Source organism: Lissotriton vulgaris, chromosome 8 (assembly GCF_964263255.1).
Source record: "Lissotriton vulgaris chromosome 8, aLisVul1.2, whole genome shotgun sequence".
Taxonomy (NCBI): Eukaryota; Metazoa; Chordata; class Amphibia; order Caudata; family Salamandridae; genus Lissotriton; species Lissotriton vulgaris.
This window is the reverse complement of record NC_141696.1, coordinates 32,380,421-32,405,161: the sequence shown is the minus strand read 5'-3', so window position 1 is coordinate 32,405,161 and position 24,741 is coordinate 32,380,421. Positions and strand designations below refer to the sequence as shown.

The 24,741-nt window shown below is 39.8% G+C and overlaps 1 protein-coding gene across 1 annotated transcript in view; it reads right to left on the bottom strand.

Annotated features, from left to right (window-relative positions):
- LOC147693315 (vomeronasal type-2 receptor 26-like) overlaps nt 1-24,741 on the bottom strand; it is a 97,632-nt gene that overhangs the window by 12,814 nt on the left and 60,077 nt on the right. The window contains exon 5 of the mRNA XM_086935925.1: nt 20,848-20,971. Coding sequence (XP_086792051.1) covers nt 20,848-20,971 — 124 coding nt within the window. The remainder of the gene's footprint in view (nt 1-20,847; nt 20,972-24,741) is intronic.

The following is a 24,741-nucleotide window of genomic DNA, read 5'->3' as shown; positions in this document are numbered from 1 at the left end:
AGTGTGTTCTTAACAAAGCTGTGCTCTGAATGTGCCATTGATGTTAATGTTTGTTTGGAGGAACACGCGGAGCCCTCTACTGTCATGTCAGCCTTTGCCAACATTCAACATCGTATCAAAAACATGCTGACCCGTGTTTCGAATAACAATAATACATCTAGTGAAGGGTGGTTCGATGGGAAGTGCACGAAAGCACTAAAAGCCCTAAAAGAAGTGCTGGCCCGTAAACCAAGGGATTCCCATAGAATCCGCGATGCCAGACAATTATATAAACTTGCATTAAAAGTAAGAAGATTGGCTCTAAAAAAGCAAGCCTGGGTTACACTAAGAGAAGCATCCACCCAGAAAAACACCACTAAGTTCTGGAGGCTGGGCAAAACTCTTTACCACCCGAACAATAGTGGTAATAAAATAGACCTGGCCATAACGGGTGAAAGATGGCTAACCCACTTTAGGCATCTATATAAGCACACAAAGCTAGCTGATACTATTACATCCCTAGGGCCGAGCCCCACTGTAGCCCAAACCTCAGAAATCAGTAGGGACACTTATCCCCTAACTTGCCCATTTCCGATTGACTTAACCTTTTCATTAGGTGAAGTCCAGGATGCAATCAGGGATAGCGCACCAGGCAAAGCAGCGGGGCCCGACTGAACCCCGGTAGACGTGTATAAAGCCGAACCGGACTTCTGGGCTCCCCAGCTTACCAATGTGTTGAATAAGGGGTTTATTGAAACCTGGTCGGACGCAATAGTGGTCCCCATTTTTAAAAAGGGTAGCCGAGACGACCCGACCTGCTACAGGCCAATATCCTTACTGGATGGCCTAATGAAGGTAGCAGGTAGGATTATTTTAAAGAGACTTCAGGAATGGGAGGAAGACCATAATGTTGTGTCACACCTCCAATATGGGTTTAGGAAAGGCATAGGGACAGCCGAGCAGTGTTTAAACTTGGCCCTTTTATGTGCTAAATATACTCAGGCTAGAGGTGGATCACTTTTTATAACTTTCGTTGATTTAAGTTCCGCTTTTGATTGCGTGGACCACATGTTATTATGGTCCACGCTGGGCGAGATGGGTATTGACGCCCGTATAATCACCTTCATCAGAGAGCTGTACCACAACTGCGGGGCAAGAGTGAGATATGTCAAGAAGGGGGAATGTACCGAAAAATTTGCCCTCTCAAGAGGGGTTAGACAAGGATGCATTTTGGCCCAAGGCTATTTACATATTACATAAACCCAGTGGGTCAATACCTTTCCCTCTTCTCAAATGATTACCTCACCGTGAAAGGCTCACCAGTGCCAATCCTCCTGTATGCCGATGATGTGGCCATAATGTCCCAGACTCAAGTGGGACTGCAGAGGGCGGTGACTAAATTTGCGGGTTATATGCAGGATAGAGGACTTAAAGTGAATATCTCCAAAACATATACTATGCCATGCACCAATAAGCTTAAGAGGGCTCCCTGTAGTGTATTTCTGGATAAACAAAATATAGCCACTATAAATAAGTTATGCTACCTGGGAGTACTGTTTGACAGGCGGTGCCGTTGGAAACAGGCGATTGAAGCTAGGAAACTGGCTTTTATTCGCACCATAGGCGCTCTGCGCGCTTTTTCTAACAGAGTTGGTGGCAAGTAAATCAAAGAGCTGACCCAGATATATCGGGCTAAATGCGTGTCCACAGCCACCTACGGGCGGGATTATGGGGCATCGAGAAGGATCAATCCCTGCAGGGCTGTGAAAATCAATTCATCTGCTATCTTTTGAGCGTACCTAAAACCACATCTTCATTTATGACGCATATCGAGACAGGAGTTAAGCACCTGAGCGACATAATTAAGATGGCTCCTATTCTTTTATGGCACAAGGTATGGACTACAAGTGAAGCCAGTTTCAACAGGGACCTTTTAGAAGACTGCCTAGCCCTAGACGGGGTTGCAAATTTCAGATGGCTATCATATGTAAGAACTTTACTTACTGAGATAGGTCACCCAGAATATTATGATAACCCGAGATCCTTGGATGGTGTTTTAAGATCAGTTTTCAAAAAAACACTAACCACCCATCTGGAAACTTTGAGATGGAATTCTGAAAAACACAAACAAACCGTCTTAAACTTCCAGGAAATCACCCCCAACGAAGGCTTGCAAATGTACCTAAATATTGATCATAGTCCGTATCATAAAATGCTTCTGTCCCGTTTACGCCTTGGGACTTTTTATCGCATGGTAACTTTACCTGACACGAACAATTGGTCAACCACTAAGCCGTTCTGCACATGCGACAATATCGCAGTACAATCTAATTTGCATATAATGTTCTTTTGCACTTTTTATTCTAACCCCAGAAAACTTTACTTGAAACCTCTACTAATACGTTGGGGTATAAGAAATTGCAGGCCAGCTTTTTCAAGACTGTTAAGATTTGAAGATGAGCATGTGATCTTTGCGGTATCATGTTTTTTAAGAACTGTCATAAAGTTGCGGAAATCCATGTGGTAAACCTTCCCTCCTTTGGGTTCCACGTTGCTCATTGTTGCAGATAGTAGATATTGCACTTTAAAATGTATAACAACTGAAACTCTTTTATACATTTGTTTTTAATTGTATGTGCATATGTAAGCATTTATTAACTGTGAATATGATTTGATGTATGTGTTCTGCTTTTATGATTTTATATGAAAATCGAATAAAGCTATATTTACTTACTTACTTACTAAGAAAAGTTGTCTTCTGTTTCTCTTCTTCTTCTATGATTGTTGCACATTATTTGCATTTGAACAAGCTTAGCTGCTGACCTATCAAATCAGCTGTGGCTTTTTTCAATAAGACCGTAATCCACCTGAATCCTTTCTGCCCTGAGGAAGCCCATATCGGGAGAAACGCGTTGGCTGTTTCATGCTGTTTCACTGATCATCGTACTTTGAGTTTCTTGGCTGTTTTATCATCAGGTCTCAAAGATAATGAGTGCAGAAACAACAAATTGGACCAGAAATGGATTGTAGCTATCTGCCTGAAGTGTCAAGCATAATAAAGCAACACAATGGCAGCACAGAGTTACCTTTTGCAAAAGACTGTGTTTCAGCAACACCAAAGTGGCTTGAAAATGCATATGCAAATGCACTTGTGGAAAACACTGATGAGAACACTAGCCATTGCTGTGTAGGTCTGGTTGATGTACAGTGTGTAGTTTCTCACCAGATTGCAGCTGCTACACAAGATCTGCATAATGGATGGTGCAACGACTTTGATCTGAGAGATGCTGTGGTGAAACATCTGAATTTGATCAAAGTGAAAATAAGAGTGAAAGCTCTTGGTTGAAAAAGTGCAAAGGATTGATGGTGGTCTGTCGGAGCTTCTCAGCACCTAAGTAGTCAAATTTGCATGGAAAGGGTACATAATACCACACTGTATGAGCCCTACTGATGGCAAGGTGACCACAAAGAGCAAAGAAATGCTGAAACTGTCCGGTTGAATTTTCCTTTTAATATTTTAGTTACTTATTTTAAAGAAGACTAACTTTTCCAAGAAGCTACTTATAGAACTCTGCACTAAACATTTGAGGTTGGCTATATATGATCTGATTGCAGACCAAACTTGTGTTTGCCTTATAAATAGAAGGAAAATTATTATATGCTCAGCTTTTGCAATAAAAATGTCACCTGTGAAATTAAATAAGTGTGATGAATTATGAAATAATTTGATTATGATGTGAATCATAGGAAGGGTGGATTGATGGAGCAGAGTTCATCTGGAGTCAGGCATTGCTTTTTTTGTGTTTCAGACAGACTGCATTTAAAATGACACACACGTTTTGGTGCAAGTGAAACCACATGGCACATAAGACATGAAATGAGGCCTAGTCAGTCTGAAATGCTTTTGCTGAATTAACATGTGTTTTTGCAGTGTAGAGAAAAAATTGTGATTTAAGTGGCCTTTTTAGTTGTGAAGAATATCCATAGAATGTGTTCTCTCTTCCCAGCTCAATTTCCTTATAATCTACACCCCTGTCCCTGTCTTAGAAGACTTTGGCTAGTTGCATATTTAGGCAAAAAATATTTCAGTTCATAACACCTCTTTTTATAATGTGTATGAATTAATAATGCACCAAACACTACACATGGGGCTAAACGCTTTTTTGCATGAAAAGCTATCTAAAACATTGTGTGTGCGCTTTTAAAATTTAAACTATTGCATAATAATGCTATGTTGTACATTGCACATTTTGCATGTTTTACATAAACAGTAAGAACACCTGCTTTAAACTAACAGCTTTGCTAGGTAACTACTAATACAGGGCATTAGTATAAGGGAGGGAAACATAATGGGGTTTTTTACCTGAAGTTAATACTCTTTTGTGTTTGTTTTGTTTTTGGGCCTAGAATTAAATGGCTGCCTGTGAATCCAACAAGACTGTGACTTGCATTAAAAAGAAGAGAGCATGCACAGATTGTGCCAGCTTGCCTCAAAACACGAAGGAGTCAAGGCCACTGTAAACTCTACATTCTTGTGATTGTGCCAATGTACCAGTGTTAGTTAAAGTATCCTTCCTGCCGCGATGTGACAGGAAGGAGGAAATTAGAATGAAACATTTTTCCTAGTAAATGTTGCTAAAACATATAAATGTATTATTCATTTGTGCTTCTTTTGTTAAAACGGGTATAGTTAGGAATTTAGAATGAGATCAGGGTGGGTAAACCTCATGACATCATGACTAAGCAATCAGGGACACGTTTTTCTGAATATGAAGTTTTTTTGTGTAGCCTGTCAACAATTAGAGCAATAAATAATGACCTCTTTGGAGGTGTGGTTGGCTTTTAGGCTCATTTGGGTAAAAGCCTTTAAAATACTCAACAACTCTCTTCATTGGCTTAATTAATATTTGCATTTATAACTGTTCATGTTTATGTAAAGTCTCCTGAAGGTAATAGATGGTGTCAAGGGCCCAACACCTTTTCAGCTGTAAATAGAGGTAGCATGAGGTTTTGCATTGAGAAATTACCACTGTATCACTATAAGATAACTTGTTATGTGTCACTGTAAGTCTCCCACAGCAGGTGAGTTGTCAAAGCATGGCTAGATAATACATTTTAAGTGAAAAAGATGTGTGTGCTTTTTTTCTCTGAATTTAACACATTCATACGTAGTGCAAGCCCCAACATGCTTTATGTAGTCCAAAACTTGAGCTCTGAAGATTTTTAATACTGGCCATGAGGCATAAGTGCATACACTGCTTCTATCTTAGTAGACATAATTGCTTTAACAGTGTTACTTTATCAGGCCTGCTGTAAGTTTCACAATCAAGTGGTGAGTAATTGTGTACCAGACACTAACATCAATGCTACATCTCTCATCCTCTCTCTTTCTTCAGTGTGTCATATGGTGTGGTGCCCCATTCAAGGGAGAAGTATGCTTTGCACCTAGGTATCTTGTTATGGCCCTATTAAACAACTGTAAACTCATCATCTTGGGTTGCCTTGATTAGCAGCCAGGATGAAATAGCATGGTGATCCTGGTGCCTGAATGAACTGCTCCTCTGACTGTAAGTGATGATTTAGTATGAATGGTCTGAATACATAAGTGATAGCAATGACCTATGCACTGCTTGTAAAAAATACCTGCTGTGGGAAATGTTGTTGTTGATTAAATGGTATGAGAGGCCTTGTCAAGCAACATTCACAAACCCTGTCAGGTTGAAACACAAAAAAGTCACAAAATTAATATGTACTTAACCCTGGGTAGGTTTGTACAAAAATCTGTCAGGCTTAACTTAGAGTTAATGTGTAAAGTAGTTATGCAGCACACAAACAGTAATAAAGTAAAGGCACAACATCATTTGAAAAAATAGAGTACATTTTATTAAATTATTGGACACCCAAAAAACTAAAACCTAATCAGAAGAACCAATGTTATTAATTCTTAAAGCATTTAGCAAAAATAGAGGCAAACATCACCAAGTGCCAACTATGGCTATCTGGTCACGCCGGGCCGGGTCAACAGCACACATTCAGGCTGACAGTGATGGAGAGCAGGTTGGCTATAGTCACGGATTAGGCCAGCTAAAATGTAACTTTTAGCACCAGGATTCTTGTTCACCTTCAGGGGGCCACGAGGAGCATGAAGACCTTTGCAGGAGGCTGCCGGAGTAGCTCCAAGAGTAGGCTAGGTGTTGCAGGTGGGCATTGCTACATCATCCCATTGGTGGACATTTGAGCGATCAATGCTGTAGTGTGAGGAGGTGGATGCTGGAGCGTTCAGCTGAATCAAGGCAGAGGCAGTGACATCTTGGTGGGAATAGGCAGGGTTGTGAAGAGCCCAAAAACTTAAATTCAGCTCGGTCCAGGTGCTGGTGCTGGATGTTGGGAAACCTTTTACGTCCCTGAAGCTCAGATTACCTGAAACTCAGATTACGAGGCCAGCAGACTAGCCCCTGGCATCACTCTGGTAGTGTTGAATTGAAGATGAAGTTGCAGGTCCTTCTCTCCTAGGTAAGTGGGAGCAGCAAATCTGCTAAGCAGCAATTAAGCAGGGCAACAGTACAGCTGACTAGCAGTCCTTTCAGCAGAACAACAGTTATTCTTCCTAGCAGACTCCACAGGTCCCGAAGAGATGATGTCTGAGGCCCCCTATTTATACCCTGGTTCCATTCTGGAAGGTGGGAGAAAGTTCTAGACAGTGATTCTGTAGTGCATGGTGTTTACTAACTCCCTTGATCTTGTTCCAAGCTGGTTACAGTGATAGTGTGAAGGTCAAAGCCCTTAGTGTTAAGGCAGAGCACTCCTTATTCAGTTGAACATGGGGCTGTCCTCAGCTCTGCCTCGTATCCTGCCAGCAGATGGCCCATCCAGTCACTTCAAATCAATCTATCGTGTGAGTGTCTAGGAGTCTGACAGTTACACTTAGTTATGGTACCCAAGGCAGGATACAGGCACAAAAGAGTTAAGGTCAGAAAAATGACAACTTTCTAAAAGTTGTGCTCAATAAATTGGGCAACCCAAGAAACCCTTGGAGGCTTGGGTAACACGAAAACAGTATCAGGTAACAGTGCCTTCAAGGGATTTCTTTTAGACATATTTAACTGAATTTATCTGAAAATTATGAAAACCCAAATTAGTGGCCTCAGGTATATGAATTGTTGAAATTAATTAAGGAACTCTCAAAAGAATATATGAAAAAGGAAAACAAAAAAACAAAATGCGGCTGTATACTTTTTGTACATATTTATATAATTAACTAGTTTAAAAAAGGTACAGAAAAATGTTCACATAAACAAAGATTTATGAGATCAATTGAATTTATAGATACTTTTGTCTAATACAACTATATCAAAAAGGACCCCCTGAATCTGCTAGGCGTTACTAGGACAGGGAAACAATGCTTAGAGTAGTAACAATTCCTAGGCAACTTAAAACCTGTTGTAAATCAGGTCTTACACATAAAGAATGATAAACAGCAACTCAGTGTACCACAAAAGACAAGTAAGAACACTTCATTTTATACATACATATATTCTGTACTAAAACAAATACCATAACATCAATAATATAACACAAATCTAGCCATACATATATTTTTTTCTTCAATTTACATCCATTTTTACATAAAGATAGAAAAAGGACACATACATATACATCATATGGTAAGATAAATCAAGGGTCACTAGATCTAAGTAGATGAAGATGGTAATCTCTATGCGTGTTTCGGCGTCACCAACAGAGAAACCACTTGAATTTCTAAAATTAAATTTGAGAACCACCGGGTAATAGACATCAGGCACAAAGCGCTTGATCTAGCTGTCCACAGCCTTTGAGTTGTCCAATCCAGGATGCACGAAAGGGTCAAGAAGGGTAATCTGAAGTCCCTGATAAGGAATCTGTAAAACTGGTCATCTCGGATGTAGCATAAAAGACAAACAAATGGACGCTTGAGCCCAACATGTCTAAAGGTAAGAGTTCACAACGAAATTAGTGAAACTCAATATTGTCTGCTAATGTACTTAAAAGCGGACAACAGTTCCACTTGAGGCTGACTTCTAGATATCAGGCTGTATAGGTCCCAAGTCCTTGGGTAACCACAATGACTATGGATGGTGCAGACCGTAATGAGGGATATAAACCGCCATCGGTGCACAAAGCACAAATAAGCTACCACGAACACGGACGCCCGCCCTGTATACAACGCAGGCAACGCAGGGAATATTCACTTCTGTGAGTAACCCATTTTTTACACTTATTTACAGAACAGAAATTATCATTGAACATACAGTAAATAATTCCTATATAACAATTTATGGAAAAAAGTATGTCAACATTTCGGTCTTGTGTCGTAAAGCATCTAGAAGACCATCTGCAGGACCCAAAATTTGACATGTAGACTGAAGACCCCTATATATAATGAATTATCACAAAAGTTGTGATTGTCAGCAAAATAAATCTTTGAAAAAAGATAAATATAGCCGGGAAAAGAGGAAGAAGTTACTAAAGATAACTAAATTGACGTGAAAGGGTAAGATTCCCTTAAATTAATTATGTAATTCACAGAAAGATAATGAATGAAAAGAGAAAAATGTGGAGAGACCTTCACCCACCAATTGTGTGGTACAATAAAAGGAAAAAGCTTACTTAAGATGAAATCGGCTAAGGACTTTTAGACCATTAGTCCTAATGGATAATGGATGCCTCAGAGGAATCTAGAAAGAATAAATCAATGATCTGGCCGTCAAATTTGATAGGGATATTAGGGCCAGATGTATGTGGATAGCATTTTGCAATTCCCTAATTGCAAATTACAAGGATTTGCAATTAGGAAATCGCAAGATGCATGAAAGTGTATAGTACACCTTTTGCGATTCCTAGGGGTCGCAAATGACCTACCTCATGAATATTAATGAGGTAGGTCACAATTTGTGAATCCGTAAGAATCGCAGAAATCAGCAGACCACAATCTCTGTGATTCAATAAACCAATCTTTTTTTGTAAAGCAGCCAGTATTCCTCACAGGAAAAAGAGATGCTTCACAAAATGAAAAATGAAAAGATTTCATTTCATTTTTTAAGAGCAGGCAGTGGTCTGTGGGAACACTGCCAGCTTTAGAAAATTATTTTACAAACATTCTCAAAGAGCAAGGTGTCCTTTGGGGACCCCTTCCCATTTGTGAATGGGTTATAGGTGGTAAAATGTGAATGATTTGCATCCGCAATTGTGGTCACAAAACATTCAAACATAACGATGCGATTCGGCATTAGGAAGGGACGCGCTAATACAGAATCGCAAACCCATTTTGTGATGCGGTAACAGGTTACATAATCGCAAAATTCGGTTTGCTGCATCAGAAAAGTAATTTGTGCGTTTGCAAATAGGCAAAAATGCTTGATATATCTGTCCCTAAATGTTTGAATCTGTAGAGCAACTATCATAAAAGATGTTCAGTTCATCACAGATAGTATTAATAACGGATACTTTATGAGTATTGAGTAAATCGTAATCCATGGTTATTTTAAATTCTTTATTTTATTGATATTGTTTAACTAGGGGAATTTAAGTTTTAAGCAATCCACAAGAAAACAACAAGTAAATGAGAAAAAGGTTTTCTTACTTGTACCAGCAATGAGCCAAGGTTATATGTGGCTTAAATATTGATGTTGCTATTAACCTATGGCCAGTTGTAATCTTTACTTCAATAGTCTGTAAACGGCAAACATAAATGAGATGATATTTAAATAAAGTTGATTATGTTAGGTAGACCAAAATGAACCAAATTCAACTACCTTACTTTTGCCAGTGATGTATTTAAATTGCCCTTGGTGATCTGGGTAGATCAATCACCGTTTTTTATTCAGCAAATCAACACCACACCACAACACCAGTGAGGGAAGGGGTACCTCGATATCGGTGAGAGTCGCTGGGCATCTTCATAAGCCCATAACTACAGTGTAAGGCGCAGCAATAGGGTGCCAGGGGCCCCTGGCCCCAGAAGAAGTAAGGAGAGGCAGGGGGTCTTGACTGTAATCTGCAAAGGGCACGACACGGTGCAGGCGTGCCTACAAATGGCACAACAGAGGTAAGTGGGGTGAAGGGTGTTTTGTATCCCCTCCCCCTTTCTATACCTTCTTTACTTTCCCTAAAAACCGACCCCCCTAGCCCTGAGGACAGTATTAAGGAATAAGGGGCAGAGTCAGCAGAGAATTAAGTGCAGACTTCATCCCTAATCCCCTCAATGGCACCAAGGAAGAATAAAAGCGCGTTGGGACAGGCTTAGACTTCTAAAGCCCCCCCAATGGATGAAAACACTTTGGAGGGAAGCCCCAGTGACCAGGGACCAAAGCCAAGGGCCAAACGCACTCTAAAGAAAAAGGAGGAAACCCTCAAGGAGTCATCGCAAATAGGAGGTAAGGGGGGCATAGCATCAAATTCCCTGAAAGACTTTGTGGGAAAACACTTTAAAAAGGTCTTCTCACCAGCTAAGCCCCTTGCGATGGACGTGGAGACAACCGGAGAGGAATCCTGGAAGGAAGGCACCTCTGTCATATTAGAGGAACATTTGGGGGATCCGGAAAACTTAATCAACCAATCTCTACAGTCCCTAAGTGTTCATAATGGTTCCATAATGCTACCCCGACTATCCTCGTCATCAAAACTGTCCTTGCTACTTGATTCAAAGGGATGAAATAGAGAAAATCAAGAACATGAAGAGGATAACAGCTCGGTCCAGAATGGAAACTCAAAGGGTCTTGAGGCGTATGAGGAGCACACAACAGGGTCCAGGGGAACTAAAGACTGTAACCAATCGCTACAGCTTAACCCATAAACTTCAACAAACCTGGCCTCCTCAAAGCTGGATCTGATTCTAATGTTGCAAAAAACACTCCAGGGAATTTTGGAAGTGACAATGTTAAATCTTGACATCTTAACAACTCAGAACTCGCACCTTTCAAAAATTCAGGGTGAATTATAAGGAATTAGGGGACAAATGCCTTCAATGATAAGATCAGTTCCGGACCTCGAGCAAACATCAGCTACAGTGTGGGGGGGGGGGAGGTTGGGAATATAGAACCCACCATGAAGTTTACATCTCAAAATGGCCTATGCTTTTAAAAAGAAGGGGTGAGTATAAGAGTCATACTAGAAAAAGAGGGCAGAGAAAGGGTAAAAGCAGAGTAGTGGGAAAAGTAAGAGAGTTGGAGGAATTAATACCCCTAACGGAACATGTGTTAAAATCAAAGCCCCCAAAAAATATGAGCGAGAGAGCGAGTAGAGTAAGAAAAGGAAGTATGGAGAACCTGGCAAGGAAGCAAGTAACAAAAGGCATGGGAAAGAGCGAACAAAATAATAAGGGGAAGCAAAACAACGAGAATGCTATTGAAGTTAAAACTAACACACAACAACTTCATAGGAGGCCAAAATCAAAAGGTATGGAGCTAAGATGAAACCAATGGCTGTATTTTGAGCAAGTAAAAATGGGAAGGGGCGGGAAAAAAATGAAGAAAAGCTCCTATTTAAATAGATCACTTCTTCTTAATTCATTCGCCCACTGCCCTAACTTGAAAGGGATCAGCACAAAAGATCTTCGCCAGGTGGGCTTTCAAGCAACGCTAGATGGAAAAGAGTTTACCAAGGTTCAAGTTTACTCTGACTTGGTAAAAAACGCTATTGAGAGAGCAGAAAGTGAGATACTAAAAGCAGGGATTCGGTTAGTACCGATTAAAGAAATAGGGGCAGAAGAATGGTTACCGAAAGGCAAAGCTTTTTTAAAGCACCATGCTGGGCTAGGTAAACGCCAAGTAAGATTGTTAGAAAGAGGTGCAGGGCTAAGCTCGGGAAACCTTAATATTATAATAAATAACTCTGCTCCTGAGGACTCTTGGAAGAATTGGCGCCTTAACACTAGCCCCCCAGGATCTTCCAAGCAGTACTTAGAGGACTCAAATAGGTATGGGCCCCTTAGCGATGTGGAATAGGTAACTGGGCAGCCATGTGGCCTAAAGGTAGTCTCCTGGAATATAAATGGGTTAGGAAATCAGATAAAACTTGAACGGTTAAAAGAACTAGCAAAAAATAATATGATCCTTTGTATCCAGGAGACCTGGCTATGTGGTGAGCCCCCCATAGTGGAAGGGTTCCGTCAAGCTTACCGACCGGCTGTAAAATCTAGTTCAGGACGCCCGGTGGGGGGGTCTATTGATGCTACTATCTACAAAACTGGTGAAAAAGGTGTCCAAGCTCACTGTAACATGTAAATGGCTACTCTGCTGTAGAATAACCCTATTCGCTGCTGGTAACAAGTATGAAAATGTGTTGCTTTTCAATGTGTACATGCAATGGGGTACCCAGGTTGAATATGGAGTTGAAATGAGAAAATTTAAGAATGACTTAGATCTATTGTATGAAAAGTACGATTCAGATTTGATTTTGTTGGTAGGAGATTTTAATCATAAACTTAACCCTAAGCGGTTAGAATCAAACGATATAATGGAAGCAAAGTTCCCCGAAAGTACATGCTCTTTGAATGATGTAAACTTGGGGAACTATCTAGCAACCAAGAGCCTTTTCTGTTTGAATGGTAGGTTCCCACAAGACCGCCCGGCTAAGAAAACTTTTAAACAAGGGTCACAACATTGCCCCATAGATTATGTGTTCATGCCAGCATGGAAATTCAATTTAATAAAGGGGTTCAGGGTCAACCATACAGAAGATAGCGACCACAACACTTTAGAATTGGTGCTGGCCTATTCTAACGAAACTGTCACCGAGAAGGTAATCATACAACAGATGGATTATCCTAGGCGAATCTCAACACGGCTAACTGAAGAATATATAGAAAAGTTAACCAGGCTCCAACAAAAGATACCCCTAGGATGTGCAGCTGGTTTAGACTTGGCCTGGTATGTTGATAAGATAAATTAAGCGGTACAAAGCATTAAGGTTAAACGTAAAGGCCAGCAAGAGCAGTCAAATCACACAGGTTAAGAAAGGCAATTGGTTTAATACGGAATGTCTAAATAAGAAAAGAGAATTAAGGAGGGAACAATGCAGTCTGTGTAAAAAATATGATAAGGCTAGAGCAGAATGCCTCGCCAAATTAAAGATTATATAATGCTTCTTAATAGTACAAGAAGAGCCCATAAGGATACCTGTTGGGGGAAACTGCTGGAGGCAATAGAATCCAAGAACATACAGCAGTTCTGGAGACTAGTCCGTTCAGTATCAGAGGCCTCAGCCACTTCAATGATCTGTGTGGTAGAAGAGGGTGCTTGGGAGGTTTACCTGAAAGAACTATACCCAGCGGGGAGAGAAATTGAAGAGGAACTGCAGGGGAACAGGAGAGGTCTAGTAGACGATCTAAAACCTGACTTCTCAGTAGAAAATATACTGAATACGATAAAGACCCTTAACTTAACAAGACAACCTGCCAGCACTGATAATTAAGTCACGAACACCATGGTGGGCGGAATTTTTCTCTAACATGTTTTCAGTAATTCTAAAATCAGGAATAATACCTAGTACTTGGAAGGGTGCGATAATTAGGCCGATCCATAAAAAAGGGGACGTTAATGCACCAAAGAACTATAGATTATTAATTTACTCGATATTGGAGAGAAAATTTTTGCTAAGATAATATTGAGAAGGATAATGATTTGGGCAGAAAAGAGAGCAATTATCCCAGTGGAATAAGGTGGTTTTAAAGAAGGCCACTCTACAATAGATCACTGCTTCGCCCTTTGGGCCCTGGCCCGGAAATCGATAGAACAAAATTGGAAGCTACATTGTTGTTTTGTCGATTTTAGGGCAGCGTTCGACTCTGTGGATCGAAATAAACTTTGGGAAGATATGTCAAAGTATGGATTACCGGTTGGCTTGTTGATGATCCTAAAAGAGCTTCACAGTGGAAACTGGGCCCAGGTAATTAGAGATATTAAGGGGGCACTAACTCACAAGATACTAGTAGGGAACGGACTTAGACAGGGGTGCGTCCTGGCACCCCTGTTATTTTCAATCTTTTTGGCAGATCTCCCCACTGCACTTGAAGTAGAAAGAAGTGCAAGTCCAAAAATGAATGGCCATAAAGTTCCTTGCCTTCTTTATGCTGATGACTTAGTGATCATGGATCAAACTGAAATAGGACTTCAAAGGAAATTAACCGCTTTTAAACACTATTGTGATAGGAAAATACTGTCTGTAAATAGGGAAAAACACTAAGGTTTTATGTTTTGGGAAGAGTAAGAAGAATTTCAATTGGTTTTTGGGTGATGACAAACTAGAGACAGTTAAGGAATATAGATATTTAGGCCACTGGTTTGACAGTGCACTAAAATGGCGCACCCATTTGGAGGCTCAAAAGGCAAAAGCATTCTCATCCACTTGTGGGCTAAAAAAGTTTAATAAAGAATATGGAGACATGACACATAAACCAATGATAAAGGCATTTGAAGAAATAATCCCCCCCAATTATTGTATGGGGCAGAAGTGTTATACTTGAGCGGTAAACATACATGGGATCAGGAAGAGGGAAACATTTTAAAAATGTTATTGTCTTTACCTAATTGTACAATGGTTCAAGCAATTAGAATGGAACTAGGGCTGATTTCTTGGAGTGTACAATCTCAAATGGCCCTAGCAAGATTCTGGAAGCGCCAAGACCCAGGAGTGACACCTAAGGTCTCACAATGGTGTGGAGAGGAAATCCAGACAAGCAATCTTGGCTGGGCAAAGGAGGTGAGAAAGACTCTCCAGAAAGTATCATGGTGTCTTAAATGGAGATCTATCCATAACGCCCTGATAGGCGACTTTCCAAAGAAAGCACTTAGGGAACAAGGCCTGTCGCTCTCAAGGGCACAGGACCTGAATTACATGCAGGAGAAAAAGTTGGTCCAGTGGTTAAAGATCTCATGGGTAAATGAAGGCTGGTTCCCTTATCTGGAAATATTGCCTAACCAAGGGTTACGACATGAAATATTAAGGACACGGGTAGGGATCAACCCCTGGAAGATAGACGGGAAATTAAAATCTGTACTGATTGGCCCAGAAGGTAATTGTAAGTGTGGGCATGGTATAAGAAACGATATGTTGCACATTTTGCTTGATTGCACATTTGTACAGGATTTAAGGCAATTGTTTATATGTCCTATATTCCTATCACATAAGACATTTACACGTGCTTATGCGATATGCTTACTAACAGATATGCATTCGCTAGAAATTGCAATTGCATTGGGCAAATTCCTGAAGGCCGTAAAAGATTTTGGAAGGGAGATATCGAAGGATGGGCACTAATTTTAAGTTCTTTTAAGCCTTTTATAAAGTTTAAATCTGTCTTTTTATTCTTCCAGATATGTGAAAACTTTGGTAAAATTTGGGTTTAATGAATTGTGTATCAGAAGGTGTTACCCTCTTTTAACCTTCTCTTTTTTCTTTTTAAGAAATATGAATTTTAACTATTTATGACGTAGGAATATTTTGTCCGCTCGTACTTTGTCCGATTCTGTTTGTATTTTGTTTGTATTGTTTAAAAGACTATGGTCTAAATAAACAAGTTTCTCTCTAAAAAAAAAGAAAAAAAAGAGTAGAGTCCAATGTTTGTTTGCTATCTTTTTAATTCTATTAGATTGGGTTCCAGATGTAGAGACAATGACTAATTGTGATTCTTTTGGCTGTCTTTCTAAAAGTGTCATTTTCAAAATTATAATCAAAAAGCTAACATTACAATTAAAAAGGGTTTCCCATTACATAGACACCAAACATGAAGTAGCTATAGACACCAAACATGGCATAGCTACTGAAAGGGACATATAGATAAATAGGATGGTGAAATATTCAAGGGGCTATTTACAAAGGTGACTTGCACTTGTGAATAATTTGTTTGTGTAACTTTAGTACTTTAGGCAATTCAGAAAATCTGTATGTAGTTACTCAAAATTGTAGACTTACATATTCCAGTGCTTAAAAAAGGGGTGGGGACAAATTTTCAATTATAACTTACTTCTGCCCAAAAAGAACTATTAGTAAGTTTAGCAACACACGTGACCAACCACTGCTACTACCCCGCCTCCCGTAGAAACTAATGTAAGAAGAAACGTAAACTAAAAACCCATAGGAAACAATGTTACATGGAAGTAAATTGTTTGAAATAGTTAAAAATATAAATAAATATAATTTAATGTTAAAAAATATCTCAACTGAATATCTATTTATAAGTTAATTATAAAACTTTTTTTAATTAAAAAAGTATGTTAGATTACATCTTGTTACAATATAATTCAATTACTTTTTTTTTTCTGTACATCATTTATATTAAATATCAATACATACGAAAATATTTTTTCTATAGGTAGGATTTTTTTTTTATTTAACACCTTGGCTGCTAGGTGTTTTCCCCTCCTGTGCTGCAGGCCCCCACTTTCCCATTGTTCATGACGAGCTCAGCTCGTCATCAGCACAGCTCAACCGTGCATCATGACGAGCTGAGCTCGTCATCAGCATCGAAAGGGTTAAAGTTTAGCAGAATACATTTAATTTTATTGAAGATATGTTTATTTATTTAATATTTAATTTACATTTATTTATTTTTATTTATTTTAAAGGTTTTATATAGCGCTGGCTACACCTGAGGGTATCAGAGCGCTTTACATCAACATTAAGGATGAGAGGAAAACATCAAAATAAACAGTATATGAGGCAAATAACACCAAACATCACATGAAAATAAAGGTATAAATAGAATAACATAGTGATCAATGTGCATAAGTCGTAATAGAGAGCAGATAATTATGATCAATTGGGAGGACAAGTTAGACAGTATCCTGAGGGGGTTACATTATGATGAGGGGGGACCTAGGCCCAAGAATTTGCTGAGGAGGTGAATTTTAAGGTGTCTCTTGAAGCTGTTATAGGAGGGGTTGCATCGGAGGTCTTTGGGGAGGGCGTTCCATATGGTAGGGGCCTTACCAGAGAAGGAGCAGGATTTAGATGAGCTTTTTTTGAGAAGGGTTGAAATGAGAAGAAGGGTTTTGGAGCTTCTCCATGATCTGGTACCGCCAGCTTTTTTGAGTTTCGTTGAGAGGTATGTTGGAGTGTCCTGATAGAGGGTTTTGTGTGTGATACATGCAACTTTGTAAGAGGATCTGCTTTCAATGGAGAGCCATTTGAGGGTCTTGAGGGTAGGGGAGATGTGGTCAAAACGTTGATTGTTAGTTGTTAGTCTTGCTTCAAGGCTGAGGACGGATTTGATAGGGGTGAGGTGGATTTCGGAAGTACCAGAGAGAAGGGCACTCTCATAATCAATTTTGGATAGGACCAGAGATTGGATAATTAATTTGAAGTTGTTGGCTGGGATGAAAAGTTTCATTTTTTTGAGGTGGCGGAGTGTTAAGAGTGCACTTTTAGCTGAGTTCTTAACATGGGAGTTTATTGGTGATGGTGATACCGAGTGATTTTACGGAATCAGCGAGGGAGATAGAGCAGTTTAGGGCGTTAAGGTCCGCAATCCATGTTTGGATGGGGAGAGGGTTGCTTTCGCGAGAGAAGAGGATGATCTTGGTTTTGTTAGGATTGAGTTTAAGATGGTTGTTATGGAACCAGGCGTGGATCTTGGTTAGTATAGAGTTATGGTGAAGGATATCGGCATGTGATCTAATTTTATAGTCCAGTTGGGTGTCATCAGCCTAAAGGTGGTAGTTGATTTTTGCTTGTTTATGTATGATGGTAATGGGTTCCACAAAGAGGTTGAAGAGGGCGGGGGACAGGATGGATCTTTGAGGGACACCTAGAGAGACAGGAGTAGATTTAGAGAGGCTGTTTTGAATTTTAATTTGTTTTGTTCGATGTTGGAAGTAGGATGTCAACCAGGTAGGGACAGTGCCAATAATGCCGAAGCGATCTTTGAGTGTATTGAGTAAGGTAGGGTGGTAGACTGTGTCAAATGCGGCGGTAAGGTCACAGAGGATAAGTAGGTAGCTTTCACCCTTGACAAGGGCTAAGTGAATATCATCTACTATGTTTAGCAGTGCGGTTTCGGTGCTACAGTCTTTGCGAAAGCCAGATTGAAGGGGGTCTAAAAAGGTTGAATGTGTCAATGTGATTGTCCAATTGGTGGAGAGCACATTTTTCTAGGGCTTTGGAGAGGAGAGGAAGATTGGAGAAAGGGCGGAGATTGTTCGGTCATTACGGTTGACTTTGGGATTTTTGGGGATGGGGGTGATTTGTCCAAGTTGCAGTGAGGTGGGAAAATTTCTTGTAGCGAGGGAGGTATTAATGATGTTAATATTTATGTTAATAGTTTGTAGATGTATTTTCTTTTGTTCTACATTTAAAATTAATATATATATGTAACTAAGTTAGAATGTTATTGAGCAAAACTATTTAAAGATTTTTTTTAAAGTTTAATAAACTTTTTATGTTTTGTATATACTTGGGGTGAACCTTTCCCTATAATTTACCATAGAGAGATGTCCATTCTGACTGTGGAGATCCCCTTTTATTTAAAGGTAGGGGAAATTAAAAAAGTTTACCTGTGCGGGGGCTAACGCACTCCTGGTCCTCGGGGTGCAGTGATAAATGTCCTTTCTGTGAGGCAGCAGTAGAGAATATTGAACACATATTCTTCTGCTGCCCTATGTATTTGATACCCAGAAAAATTTGGCTTACAACGGTTTGCCACTCATTAGACACCAGATCTGCTATTGCAGCTATCAAGATCTTAAAAACTGATACTACTCCCCTTATCGTTATTGGTGTAGCAAAATTCCTGAGCTGGGCCTGGTCATTACGTAGTCGCAATTTGGAAAAATGAAGGTCCTATGTTACATGCTTTTATGTGTTTTTAATTGTAACATAGTATTGCTTATAGGTCATTATGGGTCTTTTTTCATCATTGCTTAAATTTAATACCTTTTTTAATTCGGTTTTAAACTGTAAAGTATTTATTATCTTATTTACTAAATTGTATGAACTGTATTTTTATGTATTTTGTCTTTTATGATGCAAATCGAGTAAAGACCTGTTTGATTAGTGTTAGTGAAAAAAGTTTATTAAAGTTTGAAAAAGTTGCAAAAAAATATTTTAAGTTAAATATTACATATTTGCCAAAATGATTAATTGTTCAACTTAATTGAATCTGAGAAAAGGCAATATAATTAGTTATGTATTTTTCTAATAGAAGATGATTGTGTTTTATTTGCTGTTACTGTTTATATTGCATATACTGGTAAATATGCATTTGTTTTACTGAGATTGCTTTGTGCGTTTATTTGTTGATTGTTCTCAGTCTTGTTTTACCAACACATCTCATTGCTGTCTCATGTTCTACTGTTGTCACTGACAATCTGAACTGAATCTGCTTGAAAAACTATTTTATAGCATTATGGGCATCATTGTGGGCCTCATTCGATGGAGGTAATACAAGCCATTGTTTCGAACATGGCACAGTCAGACAAGGATTCGGCAGTCTCAACAGTCCAATTACAATACGACTGTTGTGCAGGCAGACAAAGACATGCCTTTTTGTACTGCGGCTTGGGCTGTATCCCAGAAAAAGCCCACAACACAAGCCTCAATAGTAAAATGGATATTTTCAAACAATCAGGCACCATGTGCAAGGCCCCGTGGTTCATGGATGTATGGGGGGCACTGCATGTGCCCCCTGGCCCCATAGAGGAGGTCCACTGGGGATGCGGGCCCTGCTATGGACCCCCAAAGTCCCTTCTGTCCGTTCATTACATGTAAAGGCAGAGGGAAAAGGACATCCTAATCCCTATGGCAGTGCCTCCGCAGGCACCATCCAATTGTAGGGATACGGCTCCAACTGCCACCCTGATCTGCTCCTTGAGCCTGTGGGAGGTGGTGGTTTTTCACAGTGGAGATGTGTGGTGCAGCGGGCCAGGGCAGCTGCCTTCGGAGCACAAGGCTCACGGTTTGATCCCCGGCCGCAGTTCAGCACCATGTGACTCTGGGCAATAGCTCACCTAATTTCCACGACAGCCCCCAGAGCCTTAAGACCCATAAGGGTGAGCAGTTTGCGCGTTACAAATACGGATTTTATCGTTATTATTATTTATTCCTGCAGCCGAAATCTCTGTGACCACCGACGTTGTAATCCGTTGGTAGGACTGATGACGTATGGATCCGTCTGACATCCTAATCGGCCTCTACATTTTTTCGGGTAACTCCGTTGGCAGATACCAGAGCCAACATTGAGTATTCTCAGGAAATCATCCTCTGCTAATGGGCAGTAAATAGGGCATCTAAAAAATGGTGACATTCTGTGGACCCTCAATCCTTGTATTCTGATGACATAAGTAACAATCGTAGTAAATGCTGGCAGTGGGCAGAACTCGCAGAGTTTCACTCTGTGGAATTCCGCAGAGGTACATAAATGCTCAGCGAGAATCAGCAGGGTTCTGTGAATGGGTGGAATTGGTATGTTGTGCTGCTCAAGCTGATTTTTAGAACTGGGAGTTTGTTCCACAATGAAAAAGCACATGCAAACAGCACCGAGTGGCATGCCAGAAGGCGCTGCTTCTCAAGTTGATGTTGCTGCTGCTTAAGTAGATTTTCTACATAAGAGACAGCTTTTTGACTGCAAATTGTCGCATTCTTCCGTGACCGCCCGCCTTGGAGAAATATAGCTGAGTGCCTGACAAGTGACTGAGAATTGAGCTTGGCAAGCCACACATAAGAAAAAACTCAATCATCCAGCAGTTGATGGAATCTGTCACTAAGCCCTACCAAATACAACCTGCATATTAATCAACTACACAACTTTGTCACACATGTTTGAGACAGTGAGCTATTCTCTAAAGCTGAGGATGGAGTGAGTGAGGAGAAAGTGAGGAGAAAGATGAATTGACTAACCAGTGTCATTGCTGATCTCTCCCGGGGAGCAGGGTACACAGTCATAGCAGCACAACGGTTCCCCCTCTCGTGATGCTTTTCTGTACCCAGGGGCACAGCTCTCACTGCACACAGAGCACGGGACCTGCGGAGGGGAGAAAAGAGATTGGTGACCGGTTACAAATAGAGTCCTTAAGCAGAGGGAGAAGAAACACCAATTCATGGAAAGTCACACTCTTTGAATATATAGATAAAAATACTTGTGAAAAAGAGAGGAGTGTCCCTGGCTACTTGTTGAAGGACTTAGATGAATTAGTCACCAACAAATTAGAAATTAACTTAAAAGTACATAGAGATGAAAGGAAAGGCAAATAAAACCTTGACTAATTTTCAATAAATCAATTGTAACTAGCAAAGTTAGATACAGAATAACTTTATAGCCTGCTAATGAGACAGTGTTTTGGAGAGTGTGATCAGTTCCTGTCATCACAATGTTAGAAACCCTAAAACCATGATAGATATCTAGGATAGCAACACAGAATTAAGGCCAAGAAGACCTCACTCATACTAAACAATTATTTGTGTTCAGAATAGAAAACGCAGGTCCTCCTACATACTTCCCAAAGGTGCAGCAAGAATGTCAGAAATGTTGATTTTAGAGTGTATGGGATTGGGGTTGGTTTACAATTTATTTCTCAAATAATTAAAGTGTAGGCATGTGATTCCTGGGAGTTCTCACTTATGTATATATATTTCATCATACTTAAATGTAAAAGGTGTATTTTCAGCAGGTGGAAAGGTGTTTCAAAAGTGTATTTTGTTTTTAAGAAATGCATTACTAATGTGTCAAATGCTTCCTCCGTGCATGAAGCCCTTCTCTTACACCCTACTCAATTTTCTGAGTTTCTGTCCCAGTCCCATCCTTAAAATGTAGTTACCTAGTTACCCTTTCGTTTAGCAGGAATATATTTGCACAGTTTCAGGGTAAGGCAATAAATGCATTCTCTGTGGAAAACTCAGATTCATGAGTTTGAGTATGCTGGACGTTAAATTTGCTCACACAGAATTTTACTATACTGACATATTAGCCATCGCTATGAAAGAGGTCTGTGTGAATTTAGTGATTATGGTCAATAAAAGAAAGGACACACCCATGCAGCATCATTTTATAATATATTATTATCTATGCCCAGCTCCTTTTACTCCTTCTTGTGAAACCTGTTCCATATTGACTTTTTTCTTGAATCGTAGACCAGCCCTTCATTGGGGACGCGTCATTGCCCAGCACTCACACTACCTACATCCACAATGTATGTATGCATGTATATATGTGTACTCTCCACTAATATGTGCCATTCTAGACATGTTCTATGGCACAGGGGCAGATCAAATGTTATCTCCTTAGCATTACCCCATAGATGGTTCAGATTCAGGAAGAATTATGTCCGTCCATCTGCAAAAAAGGGCATTATCTTGGGATACTTGTACATCATAGGTCCATATGCATCAGCAGCCTCCTGGTAAAGTCAGAAATCTGTGGAAAAGCACCTCTTATATAATTTGCTTTAGATCCCCAGAACTGGTAGGGAAATGTATTAGTTCCTTGGTTGGTTGTGCCTGGGCGTTTGACTAATATTTCTTCAATTTGACCTCTAAATGTCATATTTGCCTACAACTGAACTGTCTGTGGATGGTACATTTTTTGAGAAGTTCAATATTTTAGTAATATCTACTTTACTGTTCAGTAGGGATTCAATGAGGGACCTAGGACTTAAGATTGCAGTCCTCACTCAAGGCAAGAGTGTGAATGTCATTGAGCAGATCCTGTAAATTAGAAGCATACTTTTGGAAAACCATATATTAGGCATGAAGCCAAGAAGATTTAAGTTACCAAAACGGTTAGCAGGCAGCATTGAGTTAGCTCATGGACCAGTAGACCCAAGTAAATTTGTCATGTGGTTGATGCAGAGCTGTTGCTGAGTCTTTGTCCAGCATCTAAACTCTTCTGTTCTGCCCTACCTGGAGATGATGAAAGAGGCTTGATATATGTGTTTGTTGTTGTGGCTAGCCAGGATTATGAACTTTTTCCATGTGATTCTTGCTCTGGTGCATACATATTGGTATTGGTAGTGGAGTATGTTTGAGTATGTAGTAGGCAGGCTGTTGCAAGCCTCACTTGTGTTTTCAGTGCCCTAATTGTTCAATGTAAAGTGGTGTTACATTTTTATACAATCCCTTCTCGGGAAGATCGGCCTGACATTTGCCAAATCAACAGTTGGATGATAGCCTCCTGTTTACACCCAGGAAAAATTAGGGACATTGATTATCCAATTGGTCCCTGGAATAAATGGAGTATTCCTGAACAGCAGAGCAGAAGGAGATGTCCCTGCACAATTTACAAGGAGGGGAAACACTGGTCTGTCTATTCAAGATTACATTATCTTTAGCCACGGCCTAAATCAGAAATCACAGCACCTTAGAGTTCACTTTACACAACGCAGTGATCTTGCAATACGTAAACTAAAAATTGAGTTACGTCTCCTACTTCCCTCCTCTTGGTCCCTATCTCAAATGAATGGAGTCACTCATAATAATAATAATAATACAATCTTTATTTGGCAAAGTATACAGCCATGAATGATGCAGTACACTAAAATAGCAAATTCATAAAAAGGGCTAATTCATTTTATCACCAGTGCAAAAGTAACAACAGAATATACACTCCTCTTACAGGGCCATTGAATTATATATAGATCTCAGGGCTAACTGGTTTTTCTGAGAGCATATTGAAACATATCACACTTCGCAAAGAACACCCCTCTATCTTAATCATTTCTAGATTTCCTGGATCTCACCAGTTCTCTTAAAAGGTGTGTAACCACAAATAAAGTGCGGTCATTCTGTAAAAGTTGCATGAGCAAAAGTGCAATTATGGCCTGTCTTATAAATATGGTTTAAAATAAATTGGCGCAGGTGCGTAAAATATTTGCAAAAAAAGACAAAATGTAAAATATCCTGTGGAGACCTATTGTTGCAGCAACAGGGTCTCCTATCTTCACTTAGCATTATGAATCCGATGAGGGAGGCACTAAATGATGATATAGTAAATCTCAAATAAGTAATTAAAAATCGGTCATAAGCACTGGTTAAAATAATATGATAATATTCTGTTCCTTGTACTGATTTGACTAAAGCATGTGCTCTAACTGTAGGGTTTAACAGTTTATTTTCTCCTTGTTCCATGTTAACCTTTTTAAGGAACAGATCATTGATTAATTTTTTATCGCCTTTCTTCACTGGTCTAAAATTTGTAAACATATCTGATCTTCATAGGGTGCAAAGTGTATCTGTGATATATCATAGCCATGCTATGTTAAAGGTGTGCTTCAATGAGAGGCAATTCAAGATTATCTCATAATGAAGGGAAGCCTCCTCCTTTGACCAAATATTCAACCAACAGTGCAGAGACTTATCTGCCACTAAGTCTGACACATGCCTCACCCGAGTTCTTCATGGACTGAGCAAGTGGGGGTACCTTGAGGGACCTTTAATAGCCATCCCTGGTATTTTTTATGCATCGTCTGGAGCTCCCCCATACCCTTATAGCCCCAGATTTCACTCCAATACACAGCTTTACAAATACAAATTGATTGGTATAATTTTAAAATCACACCAGGGGACCAAGTGCCTAATCTATGTGCAAAGTTTGTTATAGCACCAATTGATTTCTTCAAGTCCATCACCTTCTCTTCTTTCAGGGTATTCCACTTTAATTTGGCATCAAATGAAAACCCGAGAAATTTAAAAGCTGGGACTTTGGCTATACTATGAGAGCCTGTCTTGAAAGGTGTATTACTCTTCCCTCGACAGCCCACTTCCATCACAAACAACTTAGCGTAATTGGGAGTCAAGTCC